At 43.9% G+C, this 16,816-nt stretch overlaps 1 protein-coding gene across 1 annotated transcript; it reads right to left on the bottom strand.

Moving 5' to 3' along the window:
- Positions 1 to 130: 130 nt before the first annotated feature.
- LOC104476511 (3 beta-hydroxysteroid dehydrogenase/Delta 5-->4-isomerase-like) lies at positions 131 to 10,644 on the bottom strand. Its single transcript, XM_010116328.2, has 3 exons — positions 10,491 to 10,644; positions 4,746 to 4,910; positions 131 to 945 (listed from the first exon to the last, which is right to left on the bottom strand). The coding sequence occupies exons 1-3, from the start codon at positions 10,642 to 10,644 to the stop codon at positions 131 to 133; spliced, it is 1,134 nt and encodes a 377-aa protein (XP_010114630.1).
- Positions 10,645 to 16,816: the final 6,172 nt, after the last annotated feature.

Below are 16,816 nucleotides of genomic sequence, written 5' to 3' on the forward strand. Positions count from 1 at the left end.
GGAGGGCGAGGGGGGTGTTACACAAAGTCTTCATTTAACTGCTTTGTAGTTACCTGCTACTGCTGTTCACCCAGCTCTCCTCTGGCTCAAGGCCCTACTTGTTTAGCCAGGTCTCAGCTGATCTTAAGACTTAGGCAGTCTTGATTTTCAAGTACACCCTTCTTTGTGGAATCATGGAGATAATCCACTGACAAGTGCACTGCTTGGCCTCTTCCCACGTGTAGCGGGGCATGTAGCCAAAATCCTTCTGTGCTTTTCTGTAACAGAAGGTGAACGGGGTGTTCAGTAGAGTGACCAGGTGACGGTTGGTGGAGGGGATGTATCTGACAAAGGGCCGGAGCAAGAAGCTCACAATCTCCAGCAGCAGTGAGAAGTAATACAGCATTGTCAGAGGCATGGGGAGCTGCGGCTCAATATCAAACCCCAGGTCCTTGGTCAGCTCATAATTTAGGTCTGCATAGCTCATATGAGGTGTGTCATCTGAGATGTAGTAGAACTGCCCTCTGATGTGCTTGGCTTTCTCTGGGACCTGCAGGGCTTTGGCTGCCTGCACATGTGCCCAGGCGATGTTCCCCACATAGACGGGGTTCACCAAAGCCTCCTTCCTGGAGAAGCGCAGGTAGACATTTTTGTTCAACAGACATTTATCCACATGACCTTGAAGAAATGGGCATCCTTCTCCAAAAATGTACATGGATCTCAGGGCACAAGTCATCAGCATGCCACCATCCTTTAGCACCTGGCCATCTGCTTTCAGCACAGAATCCTCTGCTAGTCTCTTACTTTGGGCATAAGGAGATTTTGATGTACTCTCATAAGCTGTATCTTCATCACCATTGAAAATTGGGTCACCTTTGCAGTTTGGGCCTGTCACTTCTATGGTACTCGTGTATATGAAGTGCTGGATGTTACAGCGGACACACGCCTCCAGCAGTAGCTGAGTACCTTCAAAAGAGAAACATGCAAGTCAGTTTAGAGCTCACCAAGCAGGGAAAAAAAAGGGCTTTTTAGATCAGAAACACCGTCTCTGGCCTGCGCTTGGCTAGATCTCCCTCTCTGCAGCTGGAAGAATCTTCTCCTAAACGGGGCAGCATGTTCAATGAAACCAAATCTGCTCTGAATCTGTGTTCAAATGGTATCAGTGCACCTGCCAAGAGTAAAATTTTGCTCTTGCTTAGGTTAGCATAGATACTGACCATAGATTCAGAAGCTTGTGCCTGTTGGTTGGATTGACTTGGCTTAAGGCAAAGAACCTTCAGAAGATGCCCCTCTCATTGGGCACTGTCCATCCTGTATGCTGAAGCCACTGTTTTCCAGGCTTGAGGATGCTCTTGGGCGCTTTGCTAAGCAGGGACAGAAGTAATGTGGGACCTGAAAGTTTGCTCCAAAATCAGCTTCACTCAGTGGGAATCATCCACTATTCAATTAGCTTGATACTATGTAGTCAAAGATCATAGAGTGATGCAGTGAGCAAAGTGATGATTGTATATGTACCCCTCCTTTTTCACATATTCTGGCTTTTACTTGCAGCAATACAGGATTTCTTACTTCTAAAATCCCATCACAGTGCTTTCATTGAGGAAAGCAGAGCTAAACTGGCATGTTTGAGGTCTTTTAAACATCCAAGAGGGTTAAGCTAAGAAAGCACATTCAAAGGAGAAATAAATACTTCAATAAATTGTGCTGTTTAAATTGCAAGTAGACTCTTTTCTTCTGAGCTTTGAGGCAAAAATTGCCTTATTTTTCATGCATAGTGTAATGAGAGAGATTATACGTGAAAGAGCCAGTGACTTTGGAACAGAAGATGCAGCTCAAAGACATTTGAAAATGTCTTTGGCAAAGGAGCATGTGATATCAGAAGGGTGTGGCCTAAAATCTAAGGGATAAACTCAAACACTAGCAGTGAGGCACATAAGTAATCTAAGAAGTCTGCTCAATCTGTTACAACTAAAGGCAGCACAATGCAGAGCAGGCTAGCATTGCTAAAGAGAATATAATGAATAAAAGAGGTTCAGAGGACCAAGAAATATTGGCAGAAAAATATGGACCCACTAATGGGTGAAAAATGGAAAGAATTATTGAACTGAATATTGTTAGGGCACAAAAATTCCTTTTTTCAAGCTTGAACAAGAAAAGGAAAGAAGTTGAAAAAAATGGAAAATAATTCCGGATGAGGCTTTAAGAAAAACTAAAAAAGAGCAAAGAAAAAAAAGGTTATGCAGCCAGGGATAAATTCATGTGAAAAGTGAGTTCATGTAAGTCCCTATGTTTAGGTGACGTACAAGCCAGGGTCACCTGGAAAATTCATTAATTAATATTTTTTTTAATTAATAGCTTAATTCCTGCTATCAATGCTGTTTAAGAAGTGGGGGGAAATAATAAAGTGCAAAAGGGCTACATAAAATCAAATGAGATAGCAAGTTTTTTAAAAAGCAAATGTAAAATTTTCTTGACAGTTGGTATCTGTTCAAGACCAATTTCACCCAGATAAAATGTGTTTTATCTGAAAAGCAAAGTTGCATAGAAAAAAAATGAAAAGGTTCTTACAGTAATAGGAATTTGAGCATCTTTCACAAAGCATGTAATAAAGTAAATGTTCCATGGAGCAGGTCTCCAAGTTTTGCTTGCACACAAAGCCATTCTGGCTGAGGATCTGATTCACAAAGGATACTTCTGTTTGGATATATTTAATTATTTTTTTAATTCCCTTCCTCCTAAAAATTTACTTCCCTTCCTTCCAGAAAGGATATTTTTTCTCTGAGGCATTGTGTAGTATTTGAGACAGAGGAAAGCCTTGCATCTTGGCAAATTTAACTTTTTTGCTTCTGTTCTGGTTTGAGAACATCCACGTCTGGTTCCTTGACACATTCGTATTACAAGTTCAGTTTTCTAGAAGAAACAAAACTTTCATCCTGCAAGTCTATGAAGTACGTAGCTGTGTCTTGGCTGGTCAGAAAGCTAGAAGAGTATCAGAATGGAAATGGAGGGAAATAGGGAAGAGGACTGCAGTTTTTACCAACTGACCTTAGAGTCAGTTTGCTCTAGGAGCAGGACTGGCACGTGCTTTCATTCTACCAGATGTTATCAGCTAACCCTCACTGGCCCAGTGGGTTTATTTCACCCACAGACAGACTCTGCTGGGGGGGGATTTGAAAGATTTATGAAAGCCTAGATACTTTGTGCTTAAGTCTAAACCTGCCAAAAAGGGACGATGGAACAGACTTAAATAAACTTTCTATATCTGACTCCAGCTCAGAGCTAGAGAGCTTTCTGCTTCCTTCTGGGAAATTTTAGTGTTTGTCGGGTTTTTTGTTAGGTTTCTTTCCCCCATGGGTTAGGCAACACATTCTGCTGTGAAAAACAGATTGTAGCAGGAGTATGGCCGTAAAGAGAGAGCTTTACAAATCCTCTTTCTCAACTACCACCACTGTATATTTATTTTACATACAACAGAATGCATAGGTTTGTAGGAGCTTGCCTTTCTGCTCTTCCCTCCTGGCAGGGACCTAAGAAGCTGCCCACTGGCCTCTAATTTGTGGTCGCTGACAATTTGTGGCTTTGACTGAGCAGAAATGAAAGGGTCTGGAAGCTGAATGTACAGGCAATGGGCCAGGCTAAAACAACCAAAATGCCATCCCACTGTTTTTAAGGTGCGTGTAAGAGACAACTCAGCTACAAAGAATGCTCTCTTGCTCTGAACGCTGGTGAGTAGCCAATATTTGTAAAAGTGATGCCTGTAGAAACACGTTCCTTATTTTTTCTGTGAAGAAGCCCTGTATCTGTGGCAGAGAGGAGCAAAGAACCAGGAAAACTATTCATGTAAATAAGAACATCTTCCCCAAATCTTCAGTAGGAAGCTGAAGCAACACAGCCAGGGAGGACAGTGTGCATGCAGGTTAGGCAGTACCAGTTTGGGGATCACAGTTGTTCTTTTAGGAAATATATTTAAATTTCCTGGCAGCTGGTGCCACACAGGCCATTCCTAAGCCAAAAACTTCCCACTTCATTTGATCTTTTAATGAAGAATAAGAGCTCCTTAGTAGAAAGGGAGATCACATCATTGAGAACTCACTGAAACCACTCTCTCCCATAGCTTTGAGTTTGTTGGAGGATTTTTAATTATAAGCTCAAGGTGGGAGAGAACCTGCAAATCTGAACTGCATTCATGCACACACAGACGTAATGGCAAATGGGAGGAAAAGGAGAAGAGGAGGGAGAAAAAGAACAGGAACGAGAGTGCCATGAGTCTGAGACATTAGCAATGCAAGTTTGCTATCATTGCAGCCAGAGCCTGTAGTGTTTGTAAAAACTGGAAAATGTACACGGGCAGTGATGCTACATGGGGAGGGAGAATAAGAACAGATTTTTCTCAGATGTGCATTGGGATTTCAGAGGTGAATTACTTCTAGAAAGGTCCACTGATCATGGGATTATTGCTATCCCCACTGAAGGCAGAGCTGTGCAGATCTCAGGATGGACCTATGTGATTGCTGAGAAGAGTGAATGATCCTGCAGTGCCCTGCAGTGGAAGACCTGTGCATGCTGGCTGTGGAGAGGGCCAGAGCTGCATAGGACTGCACATACGCATGCTTTACACTCACTTGTATGGCTGTACAAGATGCAGAAAATCCAGTTAATCTGTCACAAAAAAAAAAAAAAGAACAGGTCAAGTGCACCCCTTCCTGAGCAGATGATGATCAGGACATAGTAGACCTGGGTTTGAGAAAGGTCCTTCACTCGCTCACCTGTCACATTGACTTCCCACAGCAGCTGCTTCTCGATGAGGCCCAAGGTGTCAATGATGGAAGCTGTGTGGATGACGAGGGAGACCCCCTGACAGGCACGGTGCAGGAACGTCACATCTCGGATGTCCCCTTCCAGGATTTTCACCTCAGTCTTACCCTGGAACTCTGCAAGGGCAGCAGAAAACAAAGCATCCTAAGATCTTACAGGCGTCCTAAGAAGGGCACTGAAAGGGGTGGTGAAGGGCTGTGTGGAAGCTGACGCTGTGCCTGGGAGTCACTGACCGCACAGGCACAGGAGTGATATTTTAAGGCTGTCAAAACAGAAGGCGCTTTCCAATGGCTATATTGTCAAGTGCTAATTACAGTGCTATAGAAATCTATGTTGCTTTACCTACCATATTTTTGGAGCCAATATTCAACATGGTTCTCTCTTTTTTTTTTTTTTAAAGATAAACCTTTCCTACAACTAGCAAGGGCCTGAAGCTCCCTTCAGGTGTGACTATTTTAAAGTTCTCAGGGGGAGTAGTTTTAGCTGGGCATGTTCTGGTGACTGGCTCCTTATAAAAGTGTTAACCCAAGTACACCGAACAGCCAGGCACTGCATGCTCCTGTCTTCAAGGTGGTGAATGATCTCTCTCCACCCCACAGCATGTGTGCACAGAGCTGTGTTCAAACCTATTTTCTGCCCCTTGACCTTGCTCATATTGCAGCTCTTCTAATGCATTACTTACAGTTCTGACACATGTTTTCTATGTGCCTCTTCTAACTCCACCTCTGGCTCCATTTCAGCATTTGTGCTGTGGGGTCATTTTTAGGATCCACATCTTTCTGGTCCAAATCTGAACCCTCAAAGCTGCTCTCCTGAACTACCTCAGCCCTGATTTGCTTTAACTGCTGCTTTTTAAGCCCCCTGCCTCCCCAGCAGCTAATGTGCGTGACCCTGGTGCAGTCCTAGGTCTCAGAACCATCCTCCCTCTAAGTTTTGCTGGGCAGAAGCATCCTTTTATACAGCCCAGAAGTGCACTAACAAAACGGAGCCAGCACAGGACGATCGCCTGGAAAAATTTATAGTCCAAGGTGATGCTGCTTTCCTGGGAAGTCTGCTGGCCCAGCTGCAGCTATGCCTTGGGAGGGGAGAGGGCTTTCTCAGCACGAAACATTCAAGGCCAGGTTGGACGAAGCTCTGAGCAACCTGATCTGGTTGGAGATGTCCCTGCTCCTTGCAGGGGGGTTGGACTAGATGACCTTTAAAGTTCCCTTCCATCCCTAACCATGCTATGTTTCTGTGACTTAGAGCTTGTGCGGAGCTGGTGTCAGGACCGCACGTCCCCTCCCGAGCCTCTGCCGTGGCTGCGCTAGGGGGCTCCCCAGGCACGGCTGCGGGATAGGGACCGCCGCGCAGCGATGCTCTGCCGCCTTCCCGCCCCAGCAAACGCCCGTTTGAGATAGGAGCAGAACCTGATCAACTGATACAGCTTTGAGCCTCAGCCGTGACCGAAATCTCCTCTATCCTAGTGTTTTGTCACTGGCTGCGAAGCAGGCAGTAATTCATCCCGTGTCTTTAAGGGAGGAACACTGAGAGAGACAGCTGATGGGATCTGGAACTGAGTGGGAGTATCTTTTAAAATGGTTTTGTCTCATTATGTCTATAGCATGCTAGAATGTAATCCTGTATTATTTTAACAGTTGTTCTAAGGCAATAGGCTTGAGTGTCTTTTATTTTTTCACCATGATCAGTTGGTCCGAGATGTGAAATGGGAGCCTAAATGCTCAACATTTACAAACTGTTACTAAATCTGGAGTTACTGTCCTCCCAGCAGAGTCACTGCCACGTGCTCTCTCATGCTCTTCTTTTATTTTACAGGGTGCATTCATTTCCTAGGACTCTGTTTCCAGAAGGTTTACACTGACTTCTTCTTGTATGGCTGCAAGTGTCAGACTATGAGGCTAGGCTTTTTGTTAAGCACTTAGCAGATAGATCTGCTCTAATAAACATTAGTCTTTGCACAGCCTTTAGGTTGATGTTCTCCAAGAATAATGCTTTGTGGGGTTGCAGTAATCCAAAGGATTGCAATACATGTTTTTCACAGTGTAAATTCTGACATGTGCCCCCTTCAGAGTGGTTGCTCTGCCTGGGCAGGAGTTAGGAAAATGGAAGTTTTTACACATTAATCAAAGCTTTCAAGAAAAATACAAAAGAAACTTGTCCCTTTTAAAGCTGATCACAGGGATAGTTGGTATCAGTCACTAGAAAGTTGCTGTCTAGCTGCTTTGTGCCTTGTTTGAGCTTGCAATTTAAGTTATATGTGTGATATAAGTCAGGAAAGCTGCTCCTCCATTCCACTTTACTCAGTAGAAGTTACCCTGGTAAGTACAGTATGGGCCTCGTTCACTTTACCAACATCAGCTAGATGTCAGGAATCAGTAGATTGATCTTTTTTTGCTCTGGGGGAAGAGGAAAACTACAGGTGAACTTGGAAGCAGAGAGGAAAGAAGAAATGACTGACAGGTTTCAGTCTGAGATGGACAGCATAGAGAAACTTGATTTCCATCTGCATAAACCATTGCCCAGGCATCAAGAAAGCATGTGTGTGTCAGGTGGAAGGGGAAGGAATTAAACTCAGCTCTCCATTTTTGCATACAGTGATTATAAGAAAGTACTTCTGCTTCACGAATTGTTTCTATGTCCTCTTAGCTGTAAGCAATGCTCCCTGCTGGCTACGGGGTAGTTTTGCTTGGAAATGCAATGATTACTCAATAAAATTCAGTGTGCTGTTGTGAGCAGTGTCTGACTCAGCGATTCAGTCAGACTATCTGCCCTAAACTGTCTTTCTCTTTTCTATGTGTTGTGTAAAGTTCAAGGAAACAGCAATGTTTATGGGACTTAGTTTCAATTTCTTAGGGCTCTTTTACAGAGATCCTAACAACTGTGGGGTGGATGATGTGGGGGAAAGGCACTCCTCATGAGAGATCTCCACTTCCCTGGTTAACTGGATAGTTCATTAAAATGGTATACTTTGTGTGTTCATAGAAGAAACTTTAAAATTGCATCTTATTTTCATTTGTAAAGGGTAAAGCAATGTATTGGCTTCTTTAGCCCAGGGAAGCTGAGATGTTTATTCTGTTCCCATTTCAGCTGTTGGGATGTTCTGTTGCTACTCTGCCTTTCTGTTTTGAATGGAGTGATAAAAGCAAATGAATGTCTGCAACGCTGAGCAAAAAGCCAGGAGGAAGTTTCCCTGAGCAGGAACTTTCCCCTAGCAGAAGTCCTGGAAAAAAAACCCCAACATTCCTGCTCCCTCTACTTTCCTTCTCCTTTGGAGCAGTACTGGGTTAGCAGTGCAAAAACACTCAATGCTCAAGCATCACACAATCTAAAAATGTCTGTCTCTGAAAAAATGACATGAAATTAGGGTTCAGGTGGAGAGGGGTGAGATCTACAGGGGAGAGTCAGTGAGAGACAAGGGGGAGTCAGTGCTTTGAAATGGTGAGAAATCCTCTTGAGAACAACCTAGGCGTTTCTAACTTTTCCAGAAGTGCCAGTGCAATAGTGAACAAAAAAAAAAAGAGAATTGCATAAGTGGAAGGACAGGAAATAAATTTGAAGTGTAGCTGGGAGGTAGGAAACCCAAGGCACCAAACTACCATGTTCAACATGACGTTCATTCTCAACCACACAATCTAACTGGGTAGACTCCAGCTCACAGCACTTGACATTGGTTGGATCATTCTGGACTCCCTAGGGCTGTGGAAGACCACAAATGCCCCTGTTTTACGCAGACTGAGTGAGGTGGTCAAGGTCTCAGCGGGAAAGTCGTCTGGACAAAAGAGGAGTGTCCCCAAGTGTCTCTTTGCACAAGGAGCACATACTCTGGTATCTTACTACCCACAGCCCTGACTCTGCAAAGATATTGCAAGTGAAAGGTGCTCAGGACCTCAGTGAGAAAGAAAAACACTCAGCTCTGCTTCTGGCTATTCAAGAAATCCAAACAACATATGCTACCAAGTAAAAGTCCCTGCAGTAAAAATGACGGTCAGAAGACTCGAGCTCTACAGTTTTTGCAGCAGCCCTACATTTGGAATAGGAGTCACTGTGCTAGAGGAGGGCTTGAAAGGGAATGGCAGGGAAATACTTCAAGTGGTCCCGAGCACGGGCACTGGCAGGAGACCTGAAGAGATGTAGCTGTAGAGGCTGATACAGACAGAGGGATTGCCAGTCAAAGTGCAGGGGTGCAAGGCCATTCAAACACATCTGAAATGCCAGCCTGTTGTTCCTACTACCTATTTGCGGGTGAAAGAAAGTTATAACAACTGATTTTTCCCTTCCTCCTGTGCTGGTCAGATAGGCAGCAGGAATGTTGCAAGAATGGGAATGTCTGGGCAGTGTTCAGTGGAGGAAGGAGGGAGGATAAGGAAAGAGGGCATAGAGCTTTCCTGCTAACAAAGAAAGAACAGTGAAACCTTTACTGCAGTCCAGCCAAGACTATGCTCACACAGTCGTTTCCACTCCCCAGGAAGCTCCATTATCACCCCAAAGCTCTCCTGGCCCAAAGCAGCACAGGTGCTTCTGTCTCTGCCTGATGCTGCAGGTGCTTCAGCCTCTGCTGCAGCTGCAGATTTTGTCACTGCAGGAGCTGCCTGGAAATCAGAACAGGAAGGGCCGCTGCAGGGCTCAAGGGCATCTAGCAAATCCTCAGTGGAAGGCTGAATAAGAGTTAATGAGGAGGGAGTCTGAGTTGTATAAAACCATCCTAATGGCTTGTGCAATTCGCACCAGGTTTATGGTGCACTATTACTATTCTTTGATGACACAGAAATGCTTTATAGAAAGATTGTGGCTCTTTAGCAAATTGTATGGGGATATTCCTGTGTAGAGGAATAGTAGTCTTCAGGTTAAGATGTGATGGAGGAAAGCATTGTCAAGTGAATTTGATGTAGGGACTTAAGAACTTGATTGAGTTTAGGTTCCTATGTGCCTTTTTATAGATGTGCTCAGGATCGCAGGAAATGGGACATTTAAAATATGATACTCTGAGTTGCTTTCCCCACCCCAGACCATTTCTGGTCCTGGGCATATCGCTCATTCGTGCTGTCTCCAGACCATTCAAGAAGCCAGAGTGCTGATGTGCCCTTTGCAAATGGGTGCTGTCTCTTGTGTGCATAGCACAAAAAGGGTTCTGTTCTCCAGGCAAATGTGATAGTATTAATAATAACAAATTCTTAAGATACCTCATCTCAACTCTCAGCCAGCAGATCACTATTAACCAAACTAATCACAGGTTGAAGAAAACCATTAGCATTTGCACCCACAACTTTGCCACTGCCTTCTAGTCTAGCACATCAAAGCCCAGGACAGCACGCTCTGGGTTACACTGCCCCTCACCCCTCTGTAGAAGAATGCTTGCAATTTCCTTCTCCTCCAAGAAGTGGCGTGAGATTTTTGCACTAGTTTTGCTCTGTATAATAGAAGTCAGGTTGAAGGCAGCCTGTTTACTGCATGAACAGTATATAGGTCTCTCTTCCACTCTAGAGAAGCCTCATGGTCCAGCAAACAAAACTCTTGCTTTTACACTTTACGTTTGATTTCTGTGCTGGAGGGAGAGGGAAGGATAAAGCAAGACTTCCTTGAAATGAAATCTCTATCTGCAAAGCTGATTTGGATGAGAGGTAAAGACTTCCAAGCTATCCATATGAGACAACAGCATGTACATTTGCAACACATAGGTCTCACAAGATGGTACTTACTTCGAAATCTCCCGAGTGCTTCATTGCTAAAAGTTTTGTCCAGCAGTCGGATCTCAGCCAGCGCCTCCTCTTCTTCCAACAGCAAGCGGACAATCCTCTGGCCAAGAAATCCTCCTGCTCCTGTCACCAGACAGCTTACCCCAGCCAGGGACATTGCTCTGGGTTGCTCCTTGGTGGCGAGCTGGTTGTCTCTTGAGCTTAGACTGGCCTGTTCACCTCTTGCCTGAGAAGATGAACACACAACAACAACCTCTGAAGTCTTTACAAATCAAAGCATGTTTCCAGAAAGAGACAGTACTGAACAACAAACTCTAACCTCTACAATAAACAACAATTTTTAAAGCATTTCTTACTTTTGCTAGCTATTCCTATTCAGAAGTAGCCTATGCATTTTTTTCCATGCAAAGAGAAGGCTATTTACAAGATGTTACAAACTAAAGAAATTAACAAATCTGAAAATGCTCAAAATCAACTTCAATGCTGAACAAACCCCACAAAAGTCTCTCTCAATCCTTGGTTCCACCTCTCTAGCACTCTGTGGGAGAGATTTGTCTGTATTTATATACCACATAGCACCACCTCAGTCATTTTGCTTCCCCTCCCTCTGGCATGCCTCCTTCGCTGCAAATGAATGTGGTGCTTCCACCCCTCCCCTCTCCCAAGAGGAAGGCTCAGGATGCAGCAAGGTCTGAGCATCTGCCTGGATGTGGCCCTGTGTGCCTCAGTCCTCAGAGGGTAAACCCTCATGCTGGTAATTCTCTGTAGCTGTGCTTGCTTGTGTAATACAGTGTTAATATGAAAGGTGAGAGCATTGAAATTAAGTGTAAATAGCAGTGCTAGCTGTTTATAATTGTTGGAGAGGTAGACTCTACTGCTGTAGATTTTTTGGATACTGGGCTCCCCATTACAGCATGGGTTTCTCACTCTCTCTGTGCGAGACTGAAAACTAACCTCTGAGATTTTGTGTTTGTTCAGTATCTTCAAGGCATCTGAAGTGATTAAATGGTCTAATGTACGTACTGGTTAAATTAAAGCTCCTGGAGAAAAAGATTCACCTCTGAAAAGTCTAGCATGACAGCACCTGGTTAAAATAAGGCTGTGGCTGGCTGTTTGTGCCTTTGCAGTGGACTGTGTCTTTACTTTTTGCATCTCCAAAATACAGGGAAAATGCACAGGTATTTCTCCCTAGGGTTTCACTCCAGTTCTAGCGAAACTCTTTTCCAGTGTGAGACCAGGGCAGGGCTCAGGCACCAGCCTGAAGCTTGTAACACCTGCCCTGCCTTCCCAAGTCTTTGTGTACCGACACGCTAACTGGAGCTGTATTTCTCTCTCCCAGACAGGGCTAGGCTGACATTTCTGCTGAAGCAAGGTGTTAAATAGGTACTGCCTTAAGTGAGGTGTGCTGCTACCTTACAAAGAAGCCCAGCAACAGGACTAATTAGGCTGAAATTGCTAGAAAGGGGATCACTGATTCAAGCGCAGCTGGAATGGATCTCTAAAACGCTGTACTTGCATTCGTGGTTTTTTTATTCTGTGGTTGTGAATTTTGTTCACTCATTAAAGAGAGCCCTGGAGAAAAGCTGTAGAAGCAGCACGCCCCGCATTGTTACTTTTTTAGAGCAAAACTGGTCCTGCAAGTGACAGCAGGAAATAAAAAATATTTCTGTTTGAGAAGAAAAGAGTTTCTAGCTGACACGGATGACGAAGTTTTGGCAACTGTTTCAATCACAGCATCCTTGAAAATCCTTCCCTTACCCCAACAAAGCTGTAAAAAAATGTTATCAGTGCTCCTTTCCTTGACTTGTCTCAAACAGGACCTTGACGTTGTACGTTCTTTTCAGAAGCTGTCGCAAATTAATTTTGTGCAGTGCATGCGTTTTGAAAGGAAAAATAACTGACCAAAGCCTGCTGCTGTAACGGGTTTTCTCCAAAACAGTACTTTCTTTTTACTGTTAGAAAGGGAATAAATTGCCTTAGGGGGGCATTATAAAAACAGACAACATGACATAGCCTCTTGGGATAGAAAACATTTTTGTACACCAAGCTTACCTATTGGAACGCCCAAGTTTAGGAGGGGTCGTGCTTTATATGAGAATATGAATGCTGCATGGAGGACTGTAGGGAGATTTATTGCTGCTGTGCTTTTGTCCTCCCAGGTGCTACTGGGCCAAATGCTTGGCATAGTTTGAGGGAATTTTTTACATCACTATATAGCAGCCTTTGTTCGAACTGCTGCTTGTGGATGTCAGGGATCAGACAGCAGCAGTTTGCTCAGTTCAAGCGCAGACCTGCTGATGCTTCCTGCTGTCTCTCCTAGAGACATTGTCACCTTCTGTTTCTTCTGGAAACTGCTGTGTGGGGTTGCGGAGTGGCATGATAGCTCCTCCATGCTGCAAACAAGACTGGCTCTGGTGTTCCCTGAAGGATACAGAGGCAAAAGCAGGAATGGGCTGTACGTCCCAGAATGGTGTCGATGAGCAATGAGGCCAGAGCACACCAGACCCCTGACCACCAGGAACAAATTGAAGAAATTCAGAGCTATTGCATGAGTCTGGGATCTCCAGACTAAAACATAATTCAGCAGCATCTAAAAAGTCTACCAATTCTGCATTCTGTGTCAAGGCATAGTCATTTTTAAACAGCATTGTCGTCTTCTCCTTGACTTTATCAAAAAACAAGGCCTTCACAATCTGACATTTTGCTGATGTACACAGAGGTGGATGGTAGAATGGGCTGCATGTCCCAGAGTATCATTTCAGAAAATCAGAGGTTGCAAATTTTGGCTCGTGTTGGAGAATTGCTATACATGGACTAAGTGCATAGCTTAGTACCTGTGCAATCCACTATGTCCCATCACACTCAAGTTCCCAGTCTGCTGGTCTGGGAACAGTGTTGATCTTCCAGCTTTATTGATGCTTGCTGTGACACAGATACTTTGGGGCAATGGCTGGCTGGTGTTAGGAGAACACATTTTCTTAGCCTTGTCACAAGGAGAAATAGGGATTGAGGGGGTGTAATGGAGATAAGAAGGCAGCAGAAGAGAAATAGTGAACGGAAAATTGAGTAAAAACTGAATTATGGCACTGGAATGAATAAATGCAATAACATTGCAGAGCACAGAAGTTTTAGGTAGGATAAAATATTATGCTTTTACAGAGGGCAATGCTGTTTAATTGTTTAATTGTGCAATCAGGCAAAACAAGCTATCCAGGAGTAAGAAGAGAAGGATAGATCCTTTTGTCCAGAAAATAAATCTGCTTTAGGAAAGGGGTTTCTGGAGTTTGCCCTGTTGCCCAGATTGATGAGAACTGAAGCAGGGAAAAGCAAAAGCATGCTCATTATTTAACTGGACCTCTTGCTGTCTAAGCATAGAGTAATTGTGAGCAAAAAGCCACAAAAAATTAACGTGCTTCTCATGTGAAAAAAATGTATGTGTTTCTTACCATTGTATGCCTGTAAGTTCAAAATGCCTAGATGCTTGCAGCTCTGGGAAATAGAGTGCATTTTGAGATACAGATTTACTCAAGTAAAGCTGCTCCCCTTCACGGGGGGAGGCACCCTTCCCTCCTGGAAATATTTTTCTCTCTCTTCTGGTTACACATTAACAAGAGACAACAAGACTTAAATAATTAATATACAGACAGCTGTGCTGAATCAAACTTTGAATTAACACAACTTCTCACAGTGGGGAACAGTTTTATGACACTTCCTAAGGTATGAAGATAACCACCTTAAGAGGCCTCAATGTTTCTGTGTATTCAAACCTTAGTATTTCAGTAATAGCAAAATTCTTTTGGTAGAAGGGAGAAGTGATTGTAAACATTTATTACATGATCTTCAAGATCAGAAAGATTTACTTGTAGTACTCTTTGCTATATTAGACAGCACAAGAATTGGGCAATTAACTAGGGACACGCGTTTACTCTCATTTTCCCTTTAGCTTTAGGTAGAACTGTGTTTCCTCAACTGAAATTGATGAGTGAATTATATATTTAAAGGCTGTAGAAATTTGCACCATATGCCAAAGGAAAGTGTTTATATTTGGATCCATTTTGTAGATAAACTACCCTTGTAAACAGACTGATTCCCTGTCCCTCCTACATCCTCCAGGGATGTTGGGAGGCAGCAGGGTTTGATTAGTCCTTAACCCACATGTTTACAATCTCTTCAGGCACAGTTTTTTGAAAGAGTCGACCTTGCCTGAATTTGTGTTGCAGATATTCACAGCTAACAAATACAGAAAGCAGGCCAGAGTGTAGAAAGGGGGCATGAGACTTTGGTATGCATTGGCACAGGCTTAATCCAGACTGTAGAAAAATTCCAAAGTCTTGGAAAAGTTGTTCAATAGACTCTCAGCCTGGTCAAACTCTGTGAGCTTTTCTTTTAACCTCACTCATCAAATAGCTTTATTTTTCCCTCAGAAAATGCTTTCTGCAGCCTCTTTCACAGAGATACAGGTGCTGCCTCTGCAGCTCCATGGTAGTTGATCATTGTAACACATCTGTACAGCAGCATACAGATCTGATGTGCGGCTCTTATTTTATGATTCTGGGATGTTCCCCAACAATTTAGATTGAAAGGACTCTCTGGAAGTCTCTGACCCAAACTCTTCTCAAAGCAGTTAGACAGATGAGGTTGCTCAGGACCTTGCCCAGTTTCCATCTCTAAGGATGGAGATTTCACAAACTTTCTCTTGCAGTGTCTGATCACACTAATGGTGATTTTTTTCCACTGATTTCTAACTGGAATTTTCCTCATTGTAACTTGTGCCCATTGCCTTTCACCCTTTTACTGTACACATCCAAGAAGTGAGGCTGGATCTTCTCTATTCTCTCCAACTGAGCAGTAAAAGATAGCAATGTGATCCCCCTCCCCCCCTTGCCTTTAGCCTTCTCAGGACTGAGCGCACTCAGTTGTCCTCTTGAACATCCTTGAAGTCCATCAATATGCTGTGTGGTATTATTCCTCAGTCTTATCTGCATGGCTGTCAGTTTGCCAGCAAGGTTTATTATTACTGGAACAGAGAGGAAGGCCTCCGTGTGAAGGCCTCTGGAAGATCACTGCAGACACTGCTATCTCTGCAAGAAATTAAGAGTCTAAACAAAATAATCTAACAGGGCTACCTTCTCTCTTCTGCCTTCTTAAGGCCAATTTAAAGTAGGGCTTATGCAGAAGGTGGCTTCTTGATAGCGTGGCTTCTTGATAGCATGACTCCTCTGGAATGTGGCGGGGCAGTGGGCACCAGGAGAGCTGCCAGTTGCAAAGCAGGCTATGGCAGAGGGTCCGCACTACTGTGAGCTGGGTCTTTGCCCCAGAAGTGATGCTCTGCCACAGGCAGTGGCTTGCCCTTAAAAACTCAACTGAAGAGGCCAAAGCTCCAAGAGGAGGAGAGGGAGGCCCCACTTGGGGATAGCTGTGCCTGGGGCCAGGGCAGTGCAGTTTACAGGTGACCACCGTCCGAGCTTGCCTTCTGCCAGGTGTTCAAGGTTCTGCACCCAAGCAGAATACCTGGCTTCTCCAGCCTAATTAACTCATGTAGGAGGATGTGAGCCTCTCAGAGAGTCACAGTTCAACCACCTGGAGCACTTCTATTTATGTCAAAAAAAACAGGACAAGGGGAGAGCACGTCGGTGTTTTTGGATCCTGCAGGATGAGGCACCAGCTGAGTGGGAGAGGCTTCTACAGCAGTTCTGGATTCAAGTGGCTTCATTCCAGCTAAGCCCTGCTTTGCACGAGGGGATTAACCAGGGGATTATCAGAGAGGAGAAAGAAGGAAATGGCTCCAAGTGCACAAGAAAGTGAGCCTTGTGTGCATGGGAAGACGGGGAAGTGCACTAAGCAGAGGGGGTGCCCAGCAAGATGGCACTTCTTTGGCACAAAGCGACATTCAGCATCCCATTGCTGCCCAGCATCCGTCAGCCATTTTGTGCTGCCCTAAAGTGCCATAAAAGCAGTCGCTGCACCAGTGAGTCTGGCCTTAAAAATTATTTATAAGAAAACAAGGTTAGGTGTCTTACCAGATATCTTTAAGATCACATTGCATTTTTAAAGATGAGGCACATTAACAGTTTTCATGTGTGTATAGTCCTAGTTTACCTAGCATTATTTAAAAGACCTGATTAAGCCCAAGTAGTTAAATCAGTTGAACTTTTATTGGAGATTTAGCTTATTTCCAGTTACACTGGGCCAATTCACCAGTGATTTGCACTCCACATTTATAACAAAGACAAAATGTGCACACAGGGGTTTTAGCCATTTTAAATAGATAAATTCTGTTTACACCTTTACTTGGACAACATTATATAAAGATTAAAAACCAAGTATTG

The sequence above is a fragment of the Chlamydotis macqueenii genome, chromosome 1 (assembly GCF_036417535.1).
Source record: "Chlamydotis macqueenii isolate bChlMac1 chromosome 1, bChlMac1.mat, whole genome shotgun sequence".
Classification (NCBI taxonomy): domain Eukaryota; kingdom Metazoa; phylum Chordata; class Aves; order Otidiformes; family Otididae; genus Chlamydotis; species Chlamydotis macqueenii.

Coding starts and splice junctions, on each gene's coding strand:
- LOC104476511 (XM_010116328.2), bottom strand. CDS start 10,644: ATGTCCCTGGCTGGGGTAAGCTGTCTGGTGACAGGAGCAGGAGGATTT. Junction 4,911..10,490: donor AGCACTCGGGAGATTTCGAA/GTAAGTACCATC, acceptor CTGCCCTTGCAG/AGTTCCAGGGTAAGACTGAG. Junction 946..4,745: donor GTGGGAAGTCAATGTGACAG/GTGAGCGAGTGA, acceptor TCTCTTTTGAAG/GTACTCAGCTACTGCTGGAG.